Consider the following 27130-nt stretch of genomic DNA (forward strand, 5'->3'; position numbering starts at 1 on the left):
GATCTCCTTCTATTCGGGTCGTCTGGACTACTAACGTTTGAAAAGCAGTCGGACTTGGATGTGATGGTTTGTTGTACATCCCCTCGTGGCTCGCTGAAGGCCATCGCGGAGGCTCTGGAGGGCTCACACAGCAACATCAATCTCAAGGACGACATTCGCGTGCCCCTCTTGTCTTTTTCGTTTCAACAATGGTCAGTGGAGATGTGCAAGTTCTCAAGTGGCCCCGTGAAAACTCGTCTCTTTCGCACGTACATGGATCGATACAACTTCTTCTGGCCGTGCGTGTACTTCTTGGTGCGTTGGGGAAAATGTGTCGGACTGATTCGACGACGCTCAGGTGGTGGACAGGATATGTTTTCACCTACGGGGTTCATTTGGTTATTCATCCGATTCTGTACGGAGCAGAACTTTGTACAGCCGATTAGTGCTGGTACCATCACGGTGAAACAGATTCTTAAGGACAACGATATCGATTCAGAGATCTCATTTTGGACTAAATTGCTGACTCGAGTGGTGTCTGGAAATGAGGACGCATCTGCCCTGTCAGCGGCAGATGTTCTCCTTTCATTCTTCTCGCATTACGCCAAGATTTCCACTCCAGCCAGTGACTACGGATTCACTGACCCGCTCGATCCAGAGAACGACACGCAACTGGATCCTGAAGCGATCACATTGTTCCGGTCTGAGTGCCATATCGCTCTTCACCAGTTAATTATCGCACAAGGAGACATCAAGTACTTGCTGACGCATCGCGAAGAACAGACGAGTCGGATCACGCTCAGTCATGCGCTTAGTACACGGATTCATGAGGCCAGTGACTTCTTCTCACGGAAAATCTTGTTCGAAACAAAAGCAGAGGGCTCGACGCGCCTGTTGTTCAAGCTCCACCCGAACTTGCTCCGCTCGGATTTATACGTTGCTGAGATCATCGGACCTGGCGATGCGGTGCAACGCATCGAAGAGTATATACGCAGGATTGAGCAGGAACTTGGTGCACGAATGCCTTTCCGTTCGAATCGGAATTTCCACCACGAAGGTTCAAGTTTGTTGCTGTTCGAGGGAGCAGAGTCGCAGCAAGAGAAAATTGGCTTCCAAGGTTATTTCGGCGAGCGTCATGGTGAACACAACAATATTCAGCTGCACCAAGCGCACTTGATTTGCTTCATGAATGGGCGCCAGTGGTACGAGCATGCAGCAGCTACATTTTGTGCCAAGTTTATCCAGCAAATGATCAAGCTGTCGCGATATGAACATCTCAATCCTGGAGTCGCCAAGGCAAAAGCGTTTGTGCGTTTTGGACACCATTATCTGATCAACTTGCCGCGTTCATTCGACGAGGAGACGATCATGCTAGCGAGTATCAAGAAGCTGGAAGACGAGTTCGAACGCGGTCGAACTGCGCGCGAGCTGTACGAGTCAGTTCTGATTGCGAAGCAAAAGCAAAGGGCACAAGTAGAAGCCAACCAAGATGCTGTTCTACCGGAAGCTGACAACCAAAATGAAGAGGTGGAATGGGGGGAGTATTCGGATGAGAACCAGGAGGGATGGGGTGGCGAGGACGACGACCGGGAAGTGTATGACGATGACTTTGGTGGTGGTGGTGGGGGATCAAAGCGGCGGCCACGTCGACCACGAATGACGTTCCAGAAAGCTGCTACTGTCGCCCGAGGTGATAAGGGAGCCACGCATTCATTTTACTCGATGATTGAGCCGCAGTATGCGCCGTGGACGAAGGAGTACGCTGAAAAACGTCTGGGCATGACATTGGTTGAAGAATCCGATTCATACCAAGTATCCATTGTGCATCAGTCGTTTGAGTACAACATTCGACTAACGAATGATTTACAACTAGTAAAGATATCGACGCGCCCGTCACGTTGGTTTAGCGCTACTTTGAAAATGCGGCAAGAAATGGACGATGAAAGCCACATGATGGACTCGACGCCGGACGTTCGGTTTTACGTGTCGACCACGGAGGATATGCCCAAGACCGACAGTCTATATGTGAAGCTGGCTAAGTGTTGCGAGAATGCACCCGACGGCCGAGGCGTCATTGAGTTTTGCGACGAGACTCGCGGCAAGGTGCGCATTAGTCGTCATTTGGTGGATGCTGGCGAGTCGCCTGCGTGTATCGGCACAGTTCGACATGTACGCGGTGCTAAGTACTCCAGTTCAGAATCGGAAACGCAACTATCGTTGATGCACATCCGCGAGTTTACCATCCCCGACCGAGACCCAGAGGATGGGTTTATGAGTGTTCGTGATAAGGTTGAGGCAGAGTTTTCGCTTCCAACGTTGACACCAGAGCGGCGACTGTTACCAGCTTTTGCACGTCAATTCTTGGCTACAGGAATGGAGTTCGTGGACTTCTTACGCACTCAAGCAGACATGGAGATGCCATGATATTGTTGTGATGAACAAAGTACTTAGGTACATGATGAGTGACATACTTTGGATTGAAGTCGTATATGTTCAATTTCCTTGCGTCTAGTTTATACTAATCTGTTATTTGTATTTATTTTTTAGTTTTTTATCCTGCGTTTCCGATACGAAGTCGGACAAAGTACACGCATACAAAATCGCTGTACCCGCTCTCTATGTCTATCTGGATTGCTTCTACAGGTTCAGCGTTCTCTTTCTCATCCGCGTCGTCCCCCTTTGCTTCATTGTTACTTCGACGAGTCAATGCAAATCGATGTGTGTCCAGCTTCCCACTGTCTGCAGCACTCACTTCGAGCTCTCCTACCACTGCCATCTTGTTAATGGCAACGTTTCGATTGGATGACGCGCGTAGCTGAAGCTTGGTAACGTGCCTACACGTGATCTCCACCGTGGCCACTCGCTTGGGTTCGCGCAGTACAATTCGGAGGAATTGAGGAAACATGCCACTCGACACCCACAGCGTTCGACTTCCGTTCTCAAGCACATTTTCTGGACTGTAAGCCTCATCATAAGAACTGCTGAATACCTCCGATACAAGCGAGAGTCCGGTATCATCCAAGTGGTGAGCTTCTAGTCCGTGGAACGATGAAACGACCTCGGTGTCTTCAGCCAGTGGAGTTAGAGTAGACATCCGTGGCTTGGCACTTGTGGGTCGAAAGCTCTTTCTCCTGGAGGCAGCAGGTACCAACTGTTCCTGTTGCTGATCTTGCTCTGCTTGAATCCTCTGGATCTCTAACTCGCGTAGTTGTTCTTCTAACGCTGTACGTCGATCGGCATCGTTTGAAGACGAAATTAACCGCTTAATCTCCTGGATCTACAGTTCCAACTCGGTTAGCATTTGCAGCTTTAGCGATTGGTGGTTGACGGTGTACTTCTATCTACCTGCGCCTCGAAGTCGACGTTCAACTCGTTGATGGCCTGAGGCATATTCGACGTCCAGGCTGCAGTTGCAGCTCTCACGTCCGTCTCGGCTGGCTTGGCGAACCGTTTCGGCGCATTAACACCAGTCACCAACCGCTTATTATAGGGCAACGAAAATAAGGATGACAGCAACTCAGATTAAGCCACTATCAGAGGACTGCAGCGGGCGAGCTGACAGCTTCCGATTATCACGTTGGATCGCACGAAGGTGAAAACTAAGAATCATAAAGCAGGCTAATGGGAGATAACAAGCTATATTCCTGGGCACCGAGAAACTAACCTGAGCGTAGCATTCTCGTTTCACATATCCTTATATTATGATTTTGTAAATAGTTTGTTGAAGTCGATACACTACATGTACGTAAAGTTAGTTCACCAGTTACCGCTAATTTGCTGCGAATCACTTGGTCTTCATTCATCCTGATATCATGAGGCTTCTGTACGTGCTGTCATCCAGTTGCATCCAACAGCTCAGCTTTTGTCCACCCGCTGACGTCTTATCGTCCCCAAAACGCTCACACCCACGATATCTTGCAGATGATACGGGCGACAAATGACTGATTCTTGACCAGAGATCAACCATGCTAGTGCAGCTCACCACAACTATGGCGGTCACAAGATCGCGTATTGTCATCTCTGTTCCATCCTTGACGATGTTTTCGTTGGTGGAAGTACAAGCCAGGATTCGTAATGGTTCGGGCTCCTCCATTTCAATCACTGATCCCACCACACGAACTCCAGTCCCTTTTTGACACTGGAAAAGACGTGAGATCAAGAGCTCTTGAGCTCCTCTCATTGCCGTTAGATCAGATCCACGCGATGAAGCAGACGCGAACGGAACTCTTGAAAACGATTGTGAAGTAAAATCGCGACGTCGCTTCAGCAACGCCGGAGTGAACACCATTTTTTTTGTATTAGTATTAGCCGGAATCGTCTCACTAGCTCCAATCTACCAGCTCGACTTGTCTTCGACTTTCAGTTGTACATTGATAAAACGTGCAGGGCAGGTCTTTAGCGACAGCCTCCTACCGACTCACATCTGCATCACCTTGTGCAACATGGCCTCCTCCTCGGCGGGCGTATACTCTGGGAAGTCCGAGGACTCGCAGAAGTGCTGCTGAATCTCGGCCGTGAGCTCCTCCTCGGCCAGGGCGTGAGCGTCCATAATGGGGACCTTGTCCGGAATAAGAGGCACGGCCTGGCCCAACAACGTGTCCTCCGCGGGCGAAAACTCGGGAAAGGCCGATGCTTCCGAGAAGTATCGGGCTGCCACCTCTTCCAACGTTCCGTTCAGGTCCAGATGCGCATTGGTGGCAGCGTTATTGAGGCTAGTAAGCGGCGCCTTGGCCGTCTGAAGACCCATGAGCAGCGTTCGGGATGAGGAGATGCCGCGGGTCGCTAGTTGACGCTGGAATGTCGGCGAGCGAATTAGGCGAAGCATACCTGTTGAGAGTGCTTAGAGTCTTGGGCTTGCTTGGGCTTCTTCGGTTTGGCTGGTTCGAGGCAGAATCGAAAATGAGCCTTCTGCATGTACAATTGATCTTGTTGAAGTTGCCGTTTTATTATACGCACTCTGATTGGCTGATTCCGTGGATTTAGAAGCCGCGTATTGGTCAAACGGCTCCGTTCTAGAACGGCTACAAGAGATTTCTCCGGACATGGCAATCTCCGCCAACCAGAAGATTCGTGCATGCACGGTGGATCTCAGTGCATGCATCTGAAAGTATGGCGGTGCCAAACCACTCGTTGCTTGTAGAAGAAACGATAGAGCGGCCGTTAATGCAAGCGTTCTTTCGTACCTAAGTGAGTATCACGTCTGACACGGCTGCCCAATCCAATGCGTTTTGGGGGGTATCTTCAATTTGGATTGGGTTCCCATATTGAAGTTGCATAGACCATCGCCATTGTGACCCCGTCCCAAGGAATTGCAGCGTCGCCCACATGATCATATCCGCTTCCGCCTCACGTCGACCAAGCCAGCAACTAGCTCTTCATCAACTGCCTAGACACTTTCATCATGCTCCGCGTCATCCGCTCCCCTGCCTTCCAGCGACAATTGCTCGCGTGTGGCATCTCCACGTCCAGAACGCTCCTCATGGCTTTGCAGACTGTCAAGCCACCGCTGACGAGCCTCAATGGAGCTGCAATGACGGCCGAGCTGGGGCTTGAGGGCTCGCTCGAGGAGGTCGCTTCGATCCACTTCTCGGAGTCGTCTGCCTTCCCCGAATTCTCGCCCATGGAAGACACATTGCTGTCCACAGCTGTGTCTCGAATCAAGTATGATAGTACGTTGACCAGTCTCAATGGCGCCGCAAAGAGGGCCCAATTGAGTTTTGAAGGTACTCTGGAGGAGGCTGCATCAAGCTACTTCTCTGAGTCTTCAGCCTTTCCGGAGTTCTCTCCAATGGAGGACAAATTACTATCGGAGACCGTGCCTCGTATTAAGACCAGACAGTCTACCATGACGAGTCTCAATGGTGCTGCAGCGAAAGCGGATTTGGGACTGACTGGAACACTGGAAGAAGTCGCAACGAGTCACTTCTCCGAGTCGTCGGCCTTCCCGGAATTCTCACCTATGGAGGACACGCTGCTCTCAGAAGCTGTGCCTCGTATGAAGCCCAAAATGTCGTCCATGACCAGTCTCAATGCTGCTGCAAAGTTGGCACAACTCAATCTTGAAGGCTCGCTCGAGGATGTGGCAGCCACTCATTTCTCCGAGGCCTCAGCCTTCCCAGAGTTCTCTCCAATGGAAGACACGCTGCTGGGGCAGGCCGTACCCCGGATCAAGTCGAAGGTCTTCATCATGGACGCGCACTCACTCGCACATGAGAAACTCACCGAAGAGATGCAGCAGCACTTCTGTGCCTCATCTGACTTCCCGGAGTACTCCGCTGCTGAAGAAGAGGCCATGTTACACAAGGAGTAAGCGATCGACCGTCGATTGTCTTGTCTTTGCGTTCCGTATTGGTTTTGCTTGCATGCTGTAAATTTCAGGCTCCATGTAAAAAAAGAAAACAAAATACTTAAGTAAAAAAAAATTACGCACATCAAGTCAACAGGAACACTTCGTTCGAATTGTTCGCGTCATTACTATGTACCAAACACACTGTACCCATCATACATCTGACTGTCAGATTCTGACACGGATGCGGCGGTGAACAATATCTTAGTCGGCATTCCGCATTTTCCAGGTCCCCGCTCGTTGGAGCCCAGCAACCAGTGCGAAGCAATGCCGAAGATCTGTTTCAACTTCCAGCGCACTGGTAAATGTCGCTTCGGAGACTCGTGCAAATTCTCCCATACTACAGACAACAATCTTCAAAACTCCACAATCCAGTTACCGACCTCTACTCATACAAGAGAGAATAACGGGCCGAGATCTAACGTTAAGAATCCCGCCGCCTCAATTCCGTTCTCGCTTGAGACGTTACAGATTCAATTAGCGGACAAGTTAGCGTCAGGTGTTCTCTATTCGAGCCATTCCGATGCTCTGGTGGTCTTCTGGCCCGGCCAAGATCGCTTGGAGGTGCTATGGAAGGGCTTCTTGATGCCACAAGACCCTAGCAATGTCTGGAGAGTCAACAGCCAGACACAGGCGCTGAACTTCATTAACTCTGGACTTCACGCTCTGAGTAAGGACAATCTGGCTCCTCAATTTGTGAGAGAGCTGGGTAAAAATGAGGGGCGTGGAGTACTCGTGATCCAGGAGTTATTGGACCTCACGTACTCAAATGACGCCGGAAGACGTCGAGAGATCGTGTCGTTTCAACGAGGACTCGTGCTGTTCGTGACCATGTTAACCATGCGACGTATGGAGATGGTCAGTCAGCACATGGACGAAGCAAACTACGTCTACGCATACTTGCGCACAGCCCACGTGCAGCTTTTTCGCCTGTATTTGGAGCACTTGGAGCAAATTGTAGAGCGTCACAGCATTGAAGACAGAGCCTTGACCCACGCGAGCTATCTACGTGAAGCGGAAGGGCGGAAATACGCGCCTTTGTGCTTCACACAAGTGTGTCTTCCTTTCATCCGGTTGCTGTACTTACTGGGCAATAAGTTTAAGGATTTTATCTACGAAGACGCTTATCAAGAGACTGTCAACTATGTCGACGCATTGACGACCGAGTGGATGGAGAGTAGTCAAGAGAACGAGCCCTCACTTGACTCGACCTTGTGCTTTAAGGTCATGAGAGAAGAAATCAAGCGACTACACAAGATGGTTCAACGTGGTCAGCGCGGCATTGAAGCTGGTGTAGCGCTAAGAAGGGAAGCAGAACGGAGAATGACTCGACGTTGCGATGAACCGGAACCTTGGGACGTCATCGAAGTGGGTATACCTGGTGAAGCAGAGTTAGCTGACGGCAGCGTAGGTCCACGTCACGACAATGATCATCGGGATATCCGTGACATTCGGCTACTTCCTACAAGTGAAGAGTGCTTGTCACGCGAGACACCGTTGCTACCGGGCAACTATCCGTTCCATGAGAATGCTCATTGGTTACCGCCTGGGCCGGAACGCTGGGTGGACACCCACTTTCGACTGTATCGAGAAGATCTGTGTGGCACAATTCGATCGTGTTTACAAGATCTTGAACATCGACTATCGGAAAGTGGAAAGAATCTGGCTGGTAGATTGAGAAATGCCGATGTGGATTACAACGTGTATCCGATTATTGAGACTGCCATGCCGTTAAGACACACGGAGAGTCGAGGTGAGCGAGATAGAAGCCGTCGGTTCGAGCGTCACGGACTCTGCATCGACGTGCGCTTCCCACAACCATCAGTAGCCGAGATGACAGGGAGAGTTAAAAAGAAGAAGGACGACACTAGAAGCCGAAAAGAGCTGTGGGAGAAGACCGGTCGACTGCCGTTTAACGGCATGGTAGCGCTAGTCACATACGTCGATGGTGCACTGCAGGTGGTGTTCTGTCAGATTGTCGAGCGTGACCTGGAGCGACTGATAAAGGACGTCGTGGAGGTAACTCTGCAGCCTTTTGAGTTCCAAGACTTCGCAACGCTCGAAAATTGGCAGCATTCAGCGTTTATGCGAGGGAATCAACAGAATATGCTGTTGCTGGAGTTCAACAAGGTTTTCCTTGTCTCTTATGAACCAGTCCTCCGTGCGCTGCAAACACTCGAACCAGCAACATTACCGTTCTTGGAGTATTTAGCTCCAGAGACGCCACCAGAGGGAGCTGTTCGTATGGAGTCTCCAATGTACTGCTTGACAACCGACTTCACTTTTGATCTTAGCTCGGTGATAAAGAGATATCCCGGTGAAACTGCTGGCGGTCCGCAGTCGCTACGTTTAAACCCTCTCCAGCAACACTCTCGCGATGCATGTGAAGCTGCGTTGGTGCGTTACTCAACACTGGAGCGTGACCAAGCTAAGGCGTTGGTAGAAGCACTCAGTAGCCGCGTGGCGTGTATCCAAGGCCTACCTGGTAGCGGCAAATCGTTCATTGGATCCATGCTCACGCAGGTTATAGTGGAGGCTAAAGCCTCGCCCGTGCTTGTTGTCTGCTACACTAACCACGCACTGGACCAATTTTTGTGTCATCTACTGGATATCGGGATCACGAGTCTTGTACGTATCGGGGGACAATGTAAGGAGCCGAGACTGGAGAAGTACAATCTCAATAACTTACCTAAGACATTCCAGCGCTACGAGCTGAAGCTTTTGTACGAGAAACTCGACGAAAACGCGGATGCTATCGCTTTAGCACTACGAGAGTTGAGTTCGAACACGCGTCGACCGACGTGGAAGGCGTTGAAATGGTTCCTGGAGACCAATTATCCTGATGTGTATGACTATTTTGCTGAGCGCAACAGCGAGTTGTACGAGGATGGCTGGGAAGTTGCTGGATGCGACGACATCTTGGACTATTGGATTCAGGGCGAAGATCTCAGTGCTTCTCAGCGTCGTGGGCCACGCCAGGGTGGATGGATGCGAGATTCAAATGTGTGGATGTGGAGTCTTGCAAAGCGTCGTGGGGCTCTAGCAGAATGGCTTGGGGACTTGCGAACTGGACGTGTCGAAGACCTTATCGCAGCTCAGAAGGCGTACTGGGAAACTATGAAGAAGATTGAGACTGTAAGACAACAAGCAGACGTGGAAGTGCTTAAACGTGTGCAGATCATTGGAATGACGACGACCGGAGTTGCGAAAAACCAACAGAAGATCGCGGCTGTAGTTCCGCCAGTGGTGATTTGCGAAGAAGCAGGCGAGGTACTGGAAGCGCAGCTTATGGCGTGTCTGTCTCCATCCTGTCAGCAGCTTGTGCTTATTGGGGATCACAAACAACTACGACCGCACATTGCTGACTACAATCTCAGTGTGGAAAGTACCAATGGCAAGCGGTTTGCACTCGATGTATCCCTATTTGAGCGCTTAGTTGCGCCTGCTTCAGGCTTACCCTTCTGGACACTGACAGAGCAGCATCGCATGCGTCCACAGATCTCTCAGTTGATACGAATGCTGTTTTATCCTGAGGTCCGTGATGCGCGTGAGACGATGGAATACCCTCCACTCTTAGGTGTGGACAAGAACGTGTTCTTTGTGAACCACAATCATCCCGAAGACGGCGCATCTGCGGTCTTGGGAGCATCAGCTCGGTCTCATTCCAGCAAGTACGAAGTCGCGTACCTCGTTGCAGCTCTGAGATACCTTCTGCAGCAGGGTTATCACACCAGTGATATAGCGATCCTCACGCCTTACGTTGGCCAACTAATGAAGCTGCGATCGGCACTGCGAGGCCAGTTTATTCTAGAGCTGAATGAACTCGATTTGGAGGAGATTCAACGCACATTTGAAGACGATGATGCCGACGACACGAACGAAATTCGACACGATAGCTCTGCTGCGTTAGGAGCAACCAAGAAATATCTTTCCGGTGCCATTCGTGTGGCTACTATTGATAATTTTCAAGGTGAGGAAGCCACCGTCATATTGGCCAGTCTGGTTCGCAACAGCACGAACGTTCATGGCCGAGGAACGATTGGATTCTTGAAAACACCGAACCGAATCAATGTGCTGCTGTCCAGAGCGAAGCATGGACTGATCCTTGTGGGTCATGGCGAGTTGCTGCGTACCAAGTCCCCCCTTTGGCAAAACGTACTTGACCAACTGCAAAGCGATGGCTGCTATGGTGATGGGCTACCCTTACACTGTCAAAAACACCCAGATTACCAGCGTGTTGCGACGGATCCATCCTCATTTGCTTTACTAGCGCCGGATGGAGGTTGTCTGCGTCCTTGTGGAAGAAGGCTACCACGTTGTGGACATGCATGCCCGAAATTATGTCACGTGGATCAACCGTCCCACAAAGCAGTCTACTGTACACAGCCATGTCCACGACTACAAGAGAGTTGCGGTCATGTCTGTCCTGGCGTCTGTGGAGACGCGTGTGGACGATGTGAAGTGCTGGTTGGCTCGATTGTTCTTCCTTGTGGTCATACGTACCACAATGCACGGTGTTTTGAGGCTAAAATACCCTCGAAACTCAAGTGTAAAGCACCAGTTGATAAGCTGGTTCTAGAATGCGGACACATGCAGCGTGTTACCTGTAGCACTACGAGAGTCAAATGCATGCAAAAGTGCGGTGTGGTACTTCCGTGCGGCCATCCGTGCTCGCGTAAATGTAGCGAGTGTGTTGCAAACACGCTGAAGGCCCGTGAAGGGGAGCCAGAGCCGGATTTCCCAATCAAACCCAGCGAACACGGTGCGTGCCGAAAGGAGTGTGAACGATTGTTGCCCTGCTGTCACAGATGTCGAGGATTTTGTCATGGAACAGCACCCTGCCCTCCGTGTCAACGTGTCTGTGACGTGTTCAGCTGTGAGCATGGGTCTTGTAATCATCCATGCAGTGAACCTTGTGCTGCGTGTGCAGAGCGGTGCTGTTGGAGTTGCGAGCATTGTGGGGATTGTCCTCTACCTTGTGGTGCTCCGTGCAATCGACGCTTATGCGACCTCCGATGCACAGAGATCCTCTCATGTGGTCACCAATGCCCGAGTGTCTGTGGAGAAGATTGTCCTTCGCAAGAGTATTGTCATATCTGTGCAGATGACGATGTGAAACAACGTGTGGCTGACGTGATTCTCTTCCAGACATATGGAGAAATTGATCCTTCGGAGGACCCCGTTCTAGTGCTTCCGTGCTGTTCGATGGTGTACACGATGGCTACACTTGATGGCACGCTTCAAATGAGCACGTACTACGACAGTAAGGGGAGCCCTCTTAGCCCTCTTCCTGGGGGTTATATCGATACGCCTCAGTGTCCAAATTGCAAGAAGCCGGTCCGGGGTCTCCGTCGCTATGGCCGGATAACCAAAAGAGCAGCTATCGATGCTGCGGAGAAGAACTTTATCACGCACTCTCATCGCCAGATTAAGGCACTTCAAGAGCGCGCAAACCTTGTGGTTGAGACTGAAGATCTAGCTCGCGATAAAACGCTGCGTCACGACCTTCGTGTGTTTGGAGCAACAGTGAAGAGGCCGCCTTGTCAGAAAGCTTTTGAGGCATGTGTGGCGCTGCTGACGAAGTCCAAAGGTGGTCAAGGGGGCGGCGACGTGGCCATCGATATGAGTACTCTTCCCGTACCGGACTCAAAGTTCCCATACCTCGGATACTTCAACCTTCTCTCTGCGCAGCTCTCTCAGTTAGCCACTGGCGCAATGAAGACCAAGGCGTCGCAATACGCACGACAGGCGATTAATGAATTCGAGAAAGGGTCTTTTACGATGCAAACAGGTGAAGCGCGGTTGGTGTTGGTGCAGATACTACTGGCAAATGCTGAAGAGATACTAAGCGAGTCTGTGAAAACGGAGAAGGAGCGTAAAACACGCGAGGAAGCAGTCATACGGGCCGCAATTGAGGTGCAGGGCGTACTGATTAAACTGGAGACGAATGCTGCATCCTTTCTAGCCAAGTATGACGAAGACGTGCGTCACCTTCGCCAAAAACTGTTGAGCGTTGTTCAGCGTGCGAGGAATAGCACGTTTTACCAGAAGGTGTCGGTGGACGAGATCAGAGCTATCAAGACCGCCATGCAAGGGGAACTCCGAGGCTCGGGGCACTGGTACCGTTGTGAGAATGGCCACTCGTACTCGATTGGTGAGTGCGGGATGGCAATGGAACAAACCCGCTGCCCGGAATGCGGAGCTCCCGTAGGCGGACACAATCACACGCTGGTACAAGGATCTCGCCACGATTCGCAGATGGATTTGCTTTAACGCAGCATAATTGATTTAAAGCGCGGAAGCATACATGTATCCATAACATCCATAACAGCAAGATACGATTTCAATTTTTTTGTTTTTGTTTTTATAGGAATTATTATTCCTGCAATTGTCCATAGAAAAATTACTTACAAACTGAAGTAAGTATGAATTTTTAGAAGAGTCTAAAGACTCATTTTTTTTTAATAAAAAAGTTGTTTACTATATGACGTAAAAAAGAGAAAAGAGCAAATCGCGATAAAGTGAAAGCCTTACACCGCAGCGGGATTCGTAATAAGTTTTTACAAAAGAACCCGTGCTCTTGAAAATTGGCGTTGCAGTTGCAGCATAGGGTCATATTTGTTTTCTGATAGCGCTCTTTGATTTAGCTTGCGCTTTGGATCTTCCAAACGGTTCAAATTAAACGCTAGTTTCACGACAATAAAAATGGTATTGCACTGGCCTTTGAAGTCAAGATGAGAGAATTTAACGCATCACGACTTACGATTCACTAGTGTGCTTCAGACGCACGTGATGTTTGTTTCGAAAAGGTTTGTAGGAACGCGTTTGCAGTTTAGCGTGTCAGTTATGTAAATGCTGTGTGGCTGATGTGATAGTGAAAGTTGCTTGCGCTACTGGTGGAACGAATTAATCTGTTTGAGGTTGTCCGCATAGCTCTTCTAGCTGCTCGCCCAGGATAATGGTTGTGTTATGGTGATGGCACTTGTAATGCTCAAAGTAATATCCATAGAAAATCGATGTACTGATGCCTAAATAACAGCAATTCACAGCAAGGTCAGCCACAAGCGAAGCAAGTCGCACGTACGTAGCAGGAGTTCCCGTGATAGTAATAGTGATCCAAGTCGATATGAGGCCTGAGGCCGGGCAATAGTATTCAGGATAGCAATCGCGAGCGAAATATTTAGACGAATGAAATGCATTCCCCATCGGCAATCTCTTCAAAACACTTGTTTTCCCCCGTTATTTGCTTAAACCTTTTTTTTTACATCGAAACGCTCATGTCCATGGCGTCGGCGTCAAACGGGGTAAATCTACAAAACAATGAGATGAGACTCCTACTTATTTTCTGTAGTGAAAAGATAATTTGACTACTGTACATCCGAGGTTTTTGCTGACAAAGTAAAATGATTTATTGGCAAACTAACGACTTTTCGATTTTCATGGCACGTCACGGAACTATTCGAGATGGGCAGCATCTATAATATATGAAAAGTACAGCAAATATGATTTGTATTACAATTAGCGGCGATCAAGACAATATGTGACCGCTGGGATCGCAGTGGAAGATAGTCCTGCAAAGAGATAACCTGATGGGTGTGGTTAAGAAAACTGGGGGCGAAGCAGAGAACGAAAGGTGTACACCTTAATCCTGACGATTTTATAAAAGCTCCCGAAAGGTTTGCAAAACGAAGTTTCAGCTATTTTTTATTGTCATGATGTTGTTCTCCTGTAGAAATGACTCATGCAAAGTGAAGCAATAAAGAAAGTATATTTCATAAGCGATCCACTTGACTTCAACCGTACTTCGATTGATCTCATTACAAAGATGTCGTAATCGAATTCACATGCAAAACAATTGAAGCAAACTTATGATCTTTCATATCACTTGATTCGTTAATACCATCTTAATGAAGACGAGGAGATAAAGTGAATAATCAGCAGAAGCCTGCAAATAGGGGCATCCTGGCATACGGCGGAAATAATGCGAATTTACCATCCCCAGCCACCCCAGCCTCCGCCCCAGCCTCCGCCCCAGCCTCCACCCCAGCCTCCACAGCAGCCACCGCCAAAGCCACCCCAGAATTCCTTCTTATTTCCGTCAGCAGTCTTGCCCGCAGCAGGATTTGCCTCGGCGGGAGTAGCAGCCGAACGCAGAGCAGGCTGATCAGCGGCAGCAACGTTCGCGACAGTAATTGCGGCGACAACAGCGAGAGCAGCAATTTTCATGGTCTTGACGTTTTGCAGACAGGTGAGTGGAATCCGTTGCTTGTGCTTCTCGAAGCAAGTTGCGTTATGATGCATTGAAAAGACCAACCGTTAGCCAATTGTGTCAGTTTCCACCATCGGTAGTCATCATTCTGTGGAAGCGTCTGAGAGAAATGGACCAGAAAGCTAGCGAGGGTGAAGACTTTGCAGCAAAGTGTTCGGCGGCATTTCCGACGAGGGAAATACTACCGTCCAACCGATACTAGTTATCAGTTGGAGGGCAAGTTAACTTCAGATTTGCTAGTAAAGGATCATCCAGATCCTCTGGTGTAGAAATGACCCATTATTAGAGGTTCTTTGGAAACTTGATTTATAGCGCCTAGCCAACCGTGGAATGGACAGCCAACTTAAGCGCTGAACTTTGTCAATTTCGAGTTGCATGCGCTAACCAAGGAACATACATCTCAGTTTGTCAAAAAAAAAAAAAAAAATAAAAATAAAAAACTAGGAAGGTGTAAAGCAAGGGAGGTACTCGTCACTTAGGAACTGTTGGAGCTCGAACACTCTACTGACGCTGGAAACGACGGGACAACGGAGTTTACGTTTTCTATTACTTTACCTAATAGCATGTGAATAAATGCATAAACTCCTTACTTCATAAACAGACATCCCTCTTAAAATATGCGCACTCACATGAACGTATAATCTTTGATTTTTGATACACTTTTTCTCTTTTCTGTAAGCTGTGCTCCTTCTATATTAAATATTACTGTAGGATTAGAATCAAGACCTCACTTTCCTTATTGAGTGGTACATCTGTACTTACGGAGTTTACGCTTTTAACAAGAACGCAGTACTGAAGAACACACCGTACATTTATTACATGTACGCTGCGAATAATTGAGCTCACCCTCTCACTTCGCCATTTGCAACATCAACCGCATTGAGCCTTTCGTATAATGCGTCGGTGCTCGACCGCACTTCTGTGGATACTTCCTTTTATTCTCCTGGCAAACGTTGAAAGAGTCGCCTCCTACGAGCTGACCTCGGCGGATTATGTATCTACATTCCATTCCTTCGCTGACCATCAGAACGGTGGCACATCTAACAGACTGTTGAGACGTTACGATGAGGTTGAGGAAGAGAGGGCCATCGGGGGTACCATAGTCTCGGGGCTGACAACCAAGCTCAAGGACGGCGCGTCGAAGCTTGCCGAGAAGCTGGTAAGCCGTAACAAATATGAGGTTATGGTGGCGGCGCAATTGAAACTCGAGCGTATTATGGACACCTCAGATCTAATGCAAATGATTGGGCAAGTTAAACAATTTAACTCCAAGCATGTCCTTAAAAAGATCTCGGTGATCGGGACACTTACCACACGATATGGAGACGACGCTCTGGCGAAGGCGCTCGTGGCTGACGAGAGCGAAGCATTGAGTATAAAAGTTGCAAGACAAATCCAAGAATTGCGAAAAGAGCAACTTACAAGGTGGCAGAGAGACGGCAACTCCGCTGACGATGTTTTCAAGCTACTGAAGATTCGTGGTGACGGGTACAACGTGTTTGCCAGTCGCAAGCTGGAGGTTATGGATGACTACATCAAGCTCGTCAACGCTAATAAAAAGAAGGCTGATCAAACTTCTCTGCTCAGCACCTTGATTAAAGGGTTTGGTGGTGAAGAGAAATTAGGCGAGCTTTTACAGACAGCAAAGAAACACTCCCGTACTCAGGCGAAGGCCGAGGAGTTGGAAACTTCTCTAATCAGTAAGTGGGCACGCGAACGTCAATCGCCGGCAAACGTTTTTCAGTGGCTAAAGCTTCACGACGACATCGATAACGCATTTGCAGCCGATAATCTTCTCAAGTTCGCGAACTACTTCGAGAATTATAACTTGAAGCAATCCACACGCGAAACGCCTTTGATTGAGTTTTACAGGAACAGTTTTGGAGAAGCAAATGTGGCAATTAAGCTCATATCGGCGTTGGATGACCCAGCTACAAGTAATGCCGCGAAGAAGTTACAGACACAGGGTTGGAAATCCGTTGACGATATGCTCGCGAGACTGAATATTAATAAGGATCAAGGTGCAGAAACTACTAGCCAAAAGTTAGACGCGTTGGCAAAGTTTATCGCGCTGAAAGGTGGGGAACGCAACTTGATCAAGACGTTGGAACAGAAGTTTGGTAGTAAAAGAGAACTTGCGCTGATTTTGAACAGTGCAAGTACGACAGCGGACGCTACTACGTTGCAGAGGAAACAATTTGCCACGTGGATAGCAAATAACATACGTCCAGAGAGCGTTTTGTCCAGCACATTCGGGAAGGGATATGCCAGAGCTACGCTTGAGGAGAAAGCGATCGTGTCGAAGTTCAAAGCGTTCTATTTCCAGTACATTCAGTAAGGGATACGGTGCAGCTACACGTGAGGAGAAAGCAATTGTGTGCAAGCTCAACGCGTTCTACGCTGTGGTTGAGCGAGGTGGTTTTTAAGTCGAAGCCTTACTGTATTGCTGGTCCACAGAACAAGTAATGGAATTGTTGATGTAACACTGTCGCTGAGTTATATGCTGCTTAAATGGATAAAGATGGCATCATCTTCAACTCCACTCTACTTATACAGCCCGAACGTGAGCCAGTTATATATGCGACTTTGGTTTGAATCTGTGCTTGATGATAAATCTTATCTCTACTTCACACAGATCTGCGGTTTCGTTTTCTTAAGAAAGTTTCGGAGTGAAGATTTGTTAAAACCTGTGTAACTATTATAGAAGACGAGCGAGTTCTCTGGGTATAGTTTTAGGGGCGATCGGAAAGCGTCGACGATCCTGTCAAATAACATTTTTAAAAATATATCGGTACACTATCCGTCTCACGTTGCAGCTGACTCAGGCCTGCTCCGCCGCAGCATCAAGCTAAAACGAACCAAGAATGATCCGATTTTCAGGGGTTTGTTTTCGCCGAAAATAAATTTAAAAAAAACACTTTATTATGAACTTTTGGTGTTTTCCATTAAAAATAAAGTTTTTGAAATGAAGACGTTTTGAAAAAAGTATTTTAGCATGTCAAAAATTAAAAGAAACACTTTTTTGAAAAAACAATAAAAAAGTTTTTTTAGAAAAAGTAATTTGTTTCTTAAAAAAAATACTTTGAACGAGTTTCATTTTTTGGCGTTGTTACGGTATGTACTTCATTAGTATTGACACATATTATAATATTAAATATTAAGTATCCAAATATCCAGAGCTTCCCGGGCGAGGCACGGCATTAGTATTCATTGGGTATCATCCTTGATTGATATAGCATTGCTGGGTTGGACCTTAGCAAGCCATATGCTTAATCCACTGTACTGTCACGCACATACATGTAATCAGCAGCGAGATATTGCAGGTTTTTATTTTTTTTTGCCTAAATAACCCAGAATAAAGATTTGACTTCGGTTTCCAGATCCGTTTGGACTATATGGATCGATTTTCTCATAGTGGCTGCGTTATAATCCTAGCTTTTTTTTTAACATGAATGAACTTAACGTATATGAGTTGGAATAGCAAAACCAGAGCTCCCTCCACCAACACTGCTGGAGGAGGGAGATCTTGTTGGGCCAACACACAGCGACGTGTTGTTTGCACTTCTTAAAATAAATAAATGAATGACATTTCGTTTTAAAGAATAAAATATAATTGCCATGTTTTTCGACGAATGCTTCTTTTTTGTTAGCAGTTACCGATCCTACCAAAAAGCATATTTTTAAATCCGTTTTCCAAGGTCTCTCGTGCCTCCAGTATTTTGTCTGGTGACAAGGAGATCCACCGCGATGGCTTCTTTACACGAAGCCGCCGAGGCGCAGAAGACGTGCGTGGTCCTGAGGCTAACTTGCACGTCGACGTCACCGCTTACTCACAACCTATGCTACCATATATCTGCTATTACAGGCTCGGCAACGAAGAGTTCAACGAGAAGAACTTTGACAAGGCTATCGAGTGCTACTCAGAGGTAGATCAATCATTAATTCCAACTGATCAATTGCTACTCGTTACTCAATATCTGCATTTACAGGCCATTCGCCTGGGTCCGGATAACCATGTCTACTACTCTAACCGCAGTGCCGCCTATGGCGCCGTGGGCAAATGGGAGTTGGCCGAGAAGGACGCTCAGGAGTGCGTGAAGCGGAACCCCAAATTTGCCAAGGGATACCACCGCCTGGCCAATGCGCAGCAGCAGTTGGGCCGCAAGAAAGAGGCCATTGAGACGCTCAAGACTGCGCAGACTACGGCCACGGACACTGATAAGGTGCCGGGCATCAAGAAGCTACTACGCCAGCTGAACCAGGAAGTGGCACCCAAAAGCGCTGCCTCAACCCAGGGAGGAGGTCGCCAGGTGCCTATGCACGTCGCTAAGGAGCTTCAAGAGCTGCAGCCGCAGTTCCAGAAGATCCAGCGTGAGTTAGAACAGATCGAAGCTAAGCTGGCGGCCTACAGTCGGCAAAAGAAGCGTCTGGCTCTCGTCGAGCGCGAGGTGGCCGACCTGCCGGAAGGTACCAAAACGTACCGCAGCATCGGCAAGATGTTCCTGCAAACGGACAGCGAGGAGAACGTTGCTACTTTGAAGAACGACGAGAAGCACGTGGACGAGCAGGTGTCGTCCCTTGAGGCACGTAAGAACTACTTGAACCGCCAGAAGCAGTCGGTGCAGGACAACATCACGGAGCTCCTGGCGCAGTGCACTTAAGTCTACGGCAATGGATACACAGTGCAATGGAGAGTGATATTGAAGTGATCATGGAGCAATAGATACAGCCACTAGCGACGCAGCGACCTCGATTTTGAGCGTGTAGTAGTTAGGCTTCCTCCTCTTCCTCCTCCGTCGTGAGCTGTCATAACAAAAGACCCCGTGAGTACAACTCTCCTTTGCGTTAAGATAATGCTAACCTCCTTACGCGTTTATTGAGCTCCTCGATGGTCTTGATGAGCTCTGCATTCTTCTTCTTGAGCTCCTCGTTCTCAGCCCGCAGTGCGTCGACGTCGATACCTGTTGGGGCGCCCATGAAGCGCTTGACGTAGTCCACGGCGTTCGGCGGCTTGTCTGCCTCCTCGTAGAGACCCACTAGTACTTTAGTCAGCGCATCTACGACGCCGCTTTTCTCTAGGTACTTCCTGAACTCCTCTTTCTTTGAGTCGGGCGTCTGTAGATGACGAAGTTAGCAATACACATCGACTGGAACGGGCAGCGAGCACGGACCTGATACGCGGCAGTGCTCATGGTTGCTTGCACTTGGCTCGTCTCTGAGGTTGACACGTCACCGATGGATACACGTCCAGCAGTGTCTTGGGAAGGCACAACGTTTGGACTTGGAGGTGTCGGCTGTTGTAGTATCCCGGCCGCGACGCGACGCTCTTTAGCTCGTGTCTCTTCGTGGTGTTATTGCTACTTGAGGGGCTTCAAGCAAAAGACAGATGGACCTGCTAATCTTGATATAGAGTAGATAGCTGCTATCATGGATAACGTATTTATGGTAAAAGCATACAAAATGCTATTTATTTTAATATGATCTGTGATATAAATTACATCACGTCGTAAAATTGCATTAATTTACGCAGGCTGTTTGCTGCTTTGAGGTTTCATCTTGTCGCTGTCCTCTCACGAAATGCCACGTGAGGCGTTCATCTGTATCGGAGACGGGACTCTTTTTGCCGGACAGCTCCTAGCCGGCTGGTTATTCCGGCCTCAATCCGCAGCTTCTGCGCACGTGGCGGACTCCGTTCTTCGAGTGTCCGCGCCACTCCGCCTCTTTCCCCTCGCGCGCGTGTGTCGAGACTCCCGACGCAGCTCGCGGATCTCACCCAGGCGTAGACGCCCACCACGAAGGACCAGAGCGGCCACAGAAACGGCAGCGCCAACGGCGAGGCGGGGGCAGCGGCTCGTGAACGCAAGCGAGACCGAGCCATGCAAGCGCTTCAGGACGCGCAACAGCGCTTCAATGACCTTGTCAACAACGACGTACGTGTTGGAAACCCTCATTGAAAACCTTAGCTCAAGCTTCAAAAACCCTAACTTGTCATGATACTTTCAGTGGCCCGAGCGGGTGCCCGTGGAGGAGATGCCCGACTACGATCCTCGCTACATGAAGGAGGGTTTCCTACAGAAGAAAGGCCAGCGGCTTAAAGGCTGGAAGCGCCGCTGGTTCGTGTGCGACGGTCGCACGCTGTCCTACTACATCTCCAGGAAAGACCGCAAGCCCAACGCTGTGATCCCCTTGGAAGGCTGCACCGTACAGGACGGCGGACTGAGCGAGACGTGGAACTCGCCCCGCATCTACCTAACCGACCCAGCCACAGGCATCATGTACTGTCTATCAGCCGAGGAAGGGATTGTCGTAACCCAGTGGCTCGATGTGCTTCGCGTGGCTGTAGCTCGCGTCAACAATGGCACAAGTGAGACCAATACACAACAGAATAACAGCAGAAAGCAGCACAGACCACAGGCTCAGGCGCCCTCATCCTCTGACGACGAGGACAGTCGCGCTCATCTTAAGCGCGCGGCGTCGCTGGGACCTTCACAGACTCGCGCAGCTACGCTCAAGTCAGCGTCTACCATTGGAAGTTCGAATACTACGACTGCTAATGGGGATATCAAGCGTACCACGAGGCTGACGTCAGCTCCGTCAGCAGTTGGCAGCTCCACTAGCACTCCAGCGCCACCCTCGCACCAGCATCACCATCGCCCTCATCGTACCAAGACGCAGCGTCTACCGACGACGATTTCACTGGAGAACGAGCTTTCTCACGGCCTGGACGTACTGGAAGCGCTGCTTGGTCGCAGCACGGGATCTTCGATCCGTAATCACGTGGCGTTCCGTCCTATTGGTGCAGTGAATGGAGTTTTACGCAGCATTGGGACGGACTCAAGCTCAGGCAAACAGTATGCGCGTGCTAGTGTGTCGCTGCCTGTATCGTCAGAAGTTGCAGCCATTCTACTGGCAGACCACGCGCGTCGTGCTGAGTGGGACGTGCACTTCCCCCATTCGGCCCATGTAGCCACTTTCGACGACGCCACGGACCTGGTGCATTTGTCAAGTGGCAGCTTTGCCCAGGTCCAGCACACCAAGCCCTTTGTGGCGCCTCATGTGGCTGCTGCTGCGTGTGCCTTGTGCGCTGCTCTCTTCTCGGGGGCTTCGTCTTGGGAAGCGCTTCTCACTGCGATGGTGTATGCAGCAGCGATTGGAGGCATTGCGAGCAGTATTGACTACAGTACGCTGACGACACCGCGTGACCTGGTTCTTCTTCGTCATGTGCGCGAGTCTGCTGCGCCTGATTCGCAAGACTCGAGCGACGACAAGTCTGAGGACGAGATGGGTCAGTCTGTGGTGCTTATCCTTGAGAAGTCCGTGGTTAACGAGCTTAAACCCGATATCTCGGGCACTGTGCGTGCTCACGTTGGACTGAGCGGCTGGTTGCTCGAGCCGGTAGACTCAGGTCATGCTACGCTGGCCACGTACATTACCGACTTGGATATGAAGGGATGGCTTTCACCTGCCACACGCCAGAGCTTCTTGCTGTCGCGCTTGGACTGCGTGTCCGTCCTCAGTGAGTACGTGAACCAGGCGCAGTTGTGTGGATCAGAGCTTGGATTCGGTGGCGGTCTGGACGAAGATGGAGAAGGAGAATTAGAGTCTCGTAGCGTTGGATATGACGACGCGAGCGAAGCAAGCGGGCTCGGAGAAATTGTGGACGGAGAATCGTCCGCGATCTTCCACCCGAAGACGTACATGCGCGGCATGATGCCGTTGCCTAGCGGTGGTCTAAAGCTGATCGACAAGGAGATTGCCAAGAAACAAGGTGGCGTGGTGAAGGATGTGATCAAGTCTGCAGGAGCCAAGATCCTGGAGGGCAAGTCGGCTGTTAGTTTGTCGCTTCCTGTGCGCATTTTCGAGCCTCGTACCAATCTGGAGCGTGTGTGCGACTTGATGCTGTACGCGCCGACGTTCTTGAACACTGCGTATGCGCAGAACGACGCGTTGGAGCGCTTCAAGTATGTCATATCATTCGCTGTGGCCGGTCTGCACCACAGTATTGGACAATTGAAGCCGTTTAACCCAATCTTGGGTGAAACGTACCAGTCCACACTGAACGATGGCACCGATGTGAGTTGCGAACACACGAGCCACCACCCGCCTATCAGTAACTTCCAGTTTACAGGCGAGAAGTACTCTATTGCCGGCTTCGTGCTCTGGCATGCCAGCATGAGCGTCAAGTCGAACGCTATGCTCAACACGAACAAGGGACCAGTGCGTGTCACGTTCCCTGACGCTGAAGGCCTTCCCGGAACTACCATCGAGTACAACTTGCCTTACTTGCAGATCGGTGGCTTGTTGTGGGGGGACCGTACGGTTGACATCATGGGCAACATGGTGTTTGAGGACAAGAAGAACCGTCTGCAGTGCGAGGTGCGCCTCAATCCCGATGCGAAGTCGGGTATGGGCGGAATGTTCTCAAGCTCGAAGACACCCACCGACTCGCTGCGCGGTGTCATCTTGGACACTTCTGTGTCCCCTCCCCGTGAGATCTGTGACGTAACCGGTTCATGGCTGCATGACCTCGTCTTCGGCAACAAGACGTACTGGAGCATCAACAAGTTCCAGAGTGGCTACATGATGCCGTACCCGGAAGACAAGATTCTGCCGTCTGACTCGAGATTCCGCGAGGATCTGCACTACCTGGCAGGAGGCGACTTGGACGAATCGCAGGAGTGGAAGGTGAAGCTCGAGGTGCTGCAGCGTGCCGACCGCAAGGCGCGTCTGGACGGCCGACGCCCCAACCACTGGTCCTTCCGTAGTGCCGCTAGTGGACACTGAGAAATTGAGTTGCTTAGACCCCGATTTGTTTTGTAGGAGCAGCGGTAACAAGACCATCGAAGAGGAAGCGTGTATTTCGTGTTGGCTAACTGTGTTCTTGTCTACTAACTGGTCACTTCCAGGCCGTCTGCAGTGCCTTACGTTGCGCCAGCGCCTTGGCACCGAACGTCACGGCGAGGAAAGTCAAGCACAGCAGGATGAGCATCTCGTGGTTGAAGTCGGATGGCAGCAGGTCGAACGACTTGGCCGGAGTCATGCGCACGTAGAACATGTCGAGGCCGTGTGCGAACACCAGTGTAGTCGACTCGAGCTCCGCCGCGGCAGTGCTGATGGAGTTGAGGTTCTCCACGGTGCGGTTGTACGTCAACATGGCCTGAGGACGGTTGTACACGGGCACAAGAGGAGAGTACATCATCAGACCCTCCGCCTGCTCTTCAGGCGTCAGCGGCTTCTCCGGTTGACGCGGGTCGATGAAGTTGCGAGTCAATTTGAAGATCTGGCCAGTCTCCATCCCGACCAGGACGGACTGAGGCGTGATGCCGTGAGCCGTCACCGTCACTCCCAGCGACTACAACATGGTAACAGAATCAGTAACTATACTTAAAGAGGAGGAACTCGGTGACCACTTACCGTGATCTTGGTGGGGTAGATGAAGCTCTTCTGCAGCACGAACGGCGCCTTGGAGTCGAATGATGAACGTGAGGACGTCCACGACGGGCGCTTCCACGGGTTGAGCGAGTGCATCCCCACGGCACCGTCGAACAGCGACAATGACACCATCTCTGTACGCTTCTCCTTGGAGTTCCAGTACGAATACACCAGCCAGTTTTCGCTTTGCACCATGCGAACAGGACCCGTGGCATGCGAGTGACGCGCGCGGTGGATGATACGACCCGCCACGGAATCGATCAAGCTCACGTGAAGCACCGAAGTGGCCTCGTTGTCTCCTTCTGAAGGCTCCGAAGCAATCGTAGCAAGGCCGAACAGATTCGGGTTCAGGTACTTGATCAACAGCGAGTCATCGCCAGTAATAGTCACGGCAGAGTCCACAACCGAGTGATCGTGGTGGTGAGACGTAGCAATCACCTGCTGCTCACGAGGCAGAACAATAGACCACGCCTCACGAGCACGGTAGTCGGTCGACTTGGCGTCTCCTTCGTTCTCAATAAAGTATCCACGAAGCACCTTCGAAGATTCATCATAGCGGTAGAAGTAGAAGTGGTTCAGCTCCGGGTGAGCGAAGTCCGCCGTCTCCTTCGGGTAGAGCGACACGTTCAGCGAGTCCTCTGCAATCACAGCAACAGCACGACGCGCCGTCGGCTCTTCATCCGTCGTCAGGTGCTTCCGTTTGGGTAGAACAACCACCCACGAAGCGCCAATCGTAGCTCCAGCTCTTGCTGCATCCAACTGGTGGCCATCATCACCGTCAAGCCACACGAGCTCCGTCGAGTTAGACACAAGCAGCAGTTCCGCTCCAGAGCCAAGTGCTGGGTGATCACGCGTCACAAAGAGCTGGTATTCCGGACCTACGAACGCAGACCACGCCACAGTACTGGCCTCAGCGCGGATCGCAAACAGCTTGCCACTGTGCGTAAGAATCATGATGTACTTGGAGAAGCCGAACAGATGAGCGTTGGGCGGTTCCTTGCGTGCAGCACGAGATCTGTCCACCCCACGCTGACGAGATTTCTCGTCAAACAACGTCGACGAGAACGTCATGACCTTCTCCACAAGCTGTTGAAGATGTTTGATCTCAAGCTCCACCTCCTCCATAAAAGAAGGAATCTTCTTCAACGCCTGCTTCTCGATCTCCGTCTCGGCTGGTGTAATCCAACGCACACGCTTGATATTGGCCAGAGACTCCTCGCGTACCCACTGGACATTCCCGTTGTTAGCATCAGTCTCCTCGTCGTTAGACGTCATGATCAAAGCATCGTCCTTGAGAACCAACACAGCACGACAGCTCGGAACCGAGTCCTTCTTCGTGTTGGGGCAGCCGACAAACGCACGCGAGACATCTCCACCGAACGAAGCCAAGTCCAGCTCAGCCTCCCACGAGACTGGGCTCAAGCTCTTGCCCACTGTATACGACGTCATCTGTGCCACAATGTCAGTACTTCTAGCAGCATGGAAGAGCACTGAATCATCCGTGACCGACTCCATCAGAGCTCCTTCAGCGGCCACAATAGCAGCAACCTCCACCTTCAGCGCACTCGTGATCTTCAGGATTGCACGCTTGTCTGAGGCCAGAACCAGCACCAGAGAGTTCGAGATACTGGTGTCAATAGCCTTCACCTTGTCCCCGTCCAACTTGAGCGAGCTCAGAGCGATCTCCGACGCGTCCTTCTTGTTCTCCAGTCCTTGTAACAGCAGCTGGTCCTTAGTAAGCGTGACTGCGGCCGTCTTGCCCTGTTCACTGTCACGACGTAGTACTGTAGTAGCCTGCACGTCGCCCTTGTCTCCTTCTTTGATCTCCGGGCGCTTAAACTGGTTCACTGCACGTCCCGAAGCCAGCTCGAACTCCAACATTTGACTACCTGCCATAACGAATAATGCTGTGTTGTCCGATCCAACCTGCCATGACAGCTCAGCAGCCTCCACGGCTGCCTTGGTGAAGTCCTCGGGAAGAGTCTGCACCTTGACTTGGCCGTCGCGAACGCTCACCATAGCTACACTTGAGGATGTAAGCACAACCGAGTGATCGCCATCCAGAGAGAAGAGACCGCCGAAAACGGCGTCTTTTTGAGCCGGACCCTTGCTGGTCACTTCGTCCCACAGCAGCACGCCCGTGTTTAAGTCCCAGAGTCGTACATTACGTCCAGATCTACAAAAGATAAGGTTAAAAAGATATCGTCTCCTCAATAAGAATAACTTATCTGACTTACCCCGACACTGACAGTAGACCGTAATTCGTCAGCTGAATGTCGTTGATAGCATCCCCTAGATAGTCATATCCACGTCATTGTCAGGTATGTCCTCATTCGGTCAGGATTTCACCAGGATGTCCGTCCTAACCTTCGACGAATACGCGGCGCCACTGGATCTCGCCAGTCTTGGAGTCTAGACGTGCCAGAGCCCGCGAGCGCTCGTCCGATGCGACGTACACAGCGCGTGTGGTGCCTCTAGACACAACCGAGTGCGGCCCACGACTCACGGAGCCCCCGAAGGCCACGGCCTGCACGCGTCCTACATTCTCAGTGCTCCAGTCGAACTCTCCCGATTGGTCGGCATACAGCGCATTGGAGGTGGCCAGACACAGCGCCGCGGCCAGAAGCTTCAGCAGCATCTTCGCCATCCTGCAGTAGAATTTCCCCCTTTGGGTAATGACGGGGCTCCACGAAGTTACATTCAGACAACATTGTCCATACAGCAAGATAGCTACATTTGTTAAATGGCTACATGCTTCAAAGTGAGTTCTTTATTTTATTCTTTCCCAGGGTCCGTTTTGAACTTGTTTTCCTGTTGAAGTTACTAGAGCGACCAATTCTGCAGTAAAGCCATACAAAGCTTCATCTTTTAAATGATTCGCTCGATCAGTACAGGAACAATCGTATTCGGATTGATCACAGTATGAAGATGCCGTTATCGAATTCACATGCAAAACAATTGAAGCAAACGTATGATCTTTCATATAACTTGATTCGTTAATACCATCTCAATGAAGACGAGGAGATAAAGTGAATAATCAGCAGAAGCCTGCAAATAGGGGCATCCTGGCATACGGCGGAAATAATGCGAATTTACCATCCCCA

The 27130-nt window shown here is 50.2% G+C and overlaps 12 protein-coding genes across 12 annotated transcripts in view; 6 read left to right on the forward strand and 6 right to left on the reverse strand.

Annotated features, from left to right (window-relative positions):
* Positions 1–2503, forward strand: part of PPTG_22392 (hypothetical protein) — a gene marked incomplete at its 5' end in the record, with an annotated part of 8426 nt that extends 5923 nt beyond the window's left edge. The window contains one exon of the mRNA XM_008903802.1: positions 49–2503. Coding sequence (XP_008902050.1) covers positions 49–2403 — 2355 coding nt within the window. The 3' untranslated portion in view covers positions 2404–2503. The remainder of the gene's footprint in view (positions 1–48) is intronic.
* Positions 2504–2530: 27 nt separating this feature from the next.
* On the reverse strand, positions 2531–3369 carry PPTG_08777 (hypothetical protein; the record flags this gene model as incomplete). The annotated part of the gene is made up of 2 exons (XM_008903499.1): positions 2531–3256; positions 3325–3369. The coding sequence occupies 2 exons, from the start codon at positions 3367–3369 to the stop codon at positions 2531–2533; spliced, it is 771 nt and encodes a 256-aa protein (XP_008901747.1).
* Positions 3370–3778: 409 nt separating this feature from the next.
* PPTG_22393 (hypothetical protein) lies at positions 3779–4267 on the reverse strand (the record flags this gene model as incomplete). The annotated part of the gene is made up of 1 exon (XM_008903803.1): positions 3779–4267. The coding sequence occupies one exon, from the start codon at positions 4265–4267 to the stop codon at positions 3779–3781; it is 489 nt and encodes a 162-aa protein (XP_008902051.1).
* A 129-nt stretch (positions 4268–4396) lies between these two features.
* PPTG_08778 (hypothetical protein) lies at positions 4397–4804 on the reverse strand (the record flags this gene model as incomplete). The annotated part of the gene is made up of 1 exon (XM_008903500.1): positions 4397–4804. The coding sequence occupies one exon, from the start codon at positions 4802–4804 to the stop codon at positions 4397–4399; it is 408 nt and encodes a 135-aa protein (XP_008901748.1).
* Positions 4805–5242: 438 nt separating this feature from the next.
* On the forward strand, positions 5243–6511 carry PPTG_08779 (hypothetical protein). The gene has a single exon (XM_008903501.1). The coding sequence runs from the start codon at positions 5381–5383 to the stop codon at positions 6287–6289; it is 909 nt and encodes a 302-aa protein (XP_008901749.1). The 5' UTR covers positions 5243–5380; the 3' UTR covers positions 6290–6511.
* PPTG_08780 (hypothetical protein) lies at positions 6489–12692 on the forward strand. The gene has a single exon (XM_008903502.1). It carries the CDS (start codon positions 6593–6595, stop codon positions 12596–12598), a length of 6006 nt encoding a protein of 2001 aa, XP_008901750.1. The 5' UTR covers positions 6489–6592; the 3' UTR covers positions 12599–12692.
* A 1622-nt stretch (positions 12693–14314) lies between these two features.
* Positions 14315–14626, reverse strand: PPTG_08781 (hypothetical protein; the record flags this gene model as incomplete). Its single annotated transcript, XM_008903503.1, has 1 exon — positions 14315–14626. One exon carries the CDS (start codon positions 14624–14626, stop codon positions 14315–14317), a length of 312 nt encoding a protein of 103 aa, XP_008901751.1.
* An 863-nt stretch (positions 14627–15489) lies between these two features.
* On the forward strand, positions 15490–16932 carry PPTG_08782 (hypothetical protein; the record flags this gene model as incomplete). Its single annotated transcript, XM_008903504.1, has 1 exon — positions 15490–16932. The coding sequence occupies one exon, from the start codon at positions 15490–15492 to the stop codon at positions 16930–16932; it is 1443 nt and encodes a 480-aa protein (XP_008901752.1).
* A 1334-nt stretch (positions 16933–18266) lies between these two features.
* On the forward strand, positions 18267–19479 carry PPTG_08783 (hypothetical protein). Its single transcript, XM_008903505.1, has 3 exons — positions 18267–18379; positions 18460–18520; positions 18584–19479. Exons 1-3 carry the CDS (start codon positions 18342–18344, stop codon positions 19253–19255), a joined length of 771 nt encoding a protein of 256 aa, XP_008901753.1. The 5' UTR covers positions 18267–18341; the 3' UTR covers positions 19256–19479.
* PPTG_08784 (hypothetical protein) lies at positions 19211–19947 on the reverse strand. The gene is made up of 3 exons (XM_008903506.1): positions 19766–19947; positions 19464–19709; positions 19211–19397 (listed from the first exon to the last, which is right to left on the reverse strand). The coding sequence occupies exons 1-3, from the start codon at positions 19784–19786 to the stop codon at positions 19365–19367; spliced, it is 300 nt and encodes a 99-aa protein (XP_008901754.1). The 5' UTR covers positions 19787–19947; the 3' UTR covers positions 19211–19364.
* A 176-nt stretch (positions 19948–20123) lies between these two features.
* On the forward strand, positions 20124–23893 carry PPTG_08785 (hypothetical protein). The gene is made up of 2 exons (XM_008903507.1): positions 20124–20524; positions 20598–23893. Exons 1-2 carry the CDS (start codon positions 20471–20473, stop codon positions 23376–23378), a joined length of 2835 nt encoding a protein of 944 aa, XP_008901755.1. The 5' UTR covers positions 20124–20470; the 3' UTR covers positions 23379–23893.
* PPTG_08786 (hypothetical protein) lies at positions 23332–26712 on the reverse strand. The gene is made up of 4 exons (XM_008903508.1): positions 26394–26712; positions 26264–26318; positions 24009–26202; positions 23332–23946 (listed from the first exon to the last, which is right to left on the reverse strand). Exons 1-4 carry the CDS (start codon positions 26671–26673, stop codon positions 23491–23493), a joined length of 2985 nt encoding a protein of 994 aa, XP_008901756.1. The 5' UTR covers positions 26674–26712; the 3' UTR covers positions 23332–23490.
* Positions 26713–27130: the final 418 nt, after the last annotated feature.

The sequence above is a fragment of the Phytophthora parasitica genome (assembly GCF_000247585.1).
Source record: "Phytophthora parasitica INRA-310 unplaced genomic scaffold supercont2.16, whole genome shotgun sequence".
NCBI lineage: Eukaryota > Oomycota > Peronosporomycetes > Peronosporales > Peronosporaceae > Phytophthora > Phytophthora nicotianae.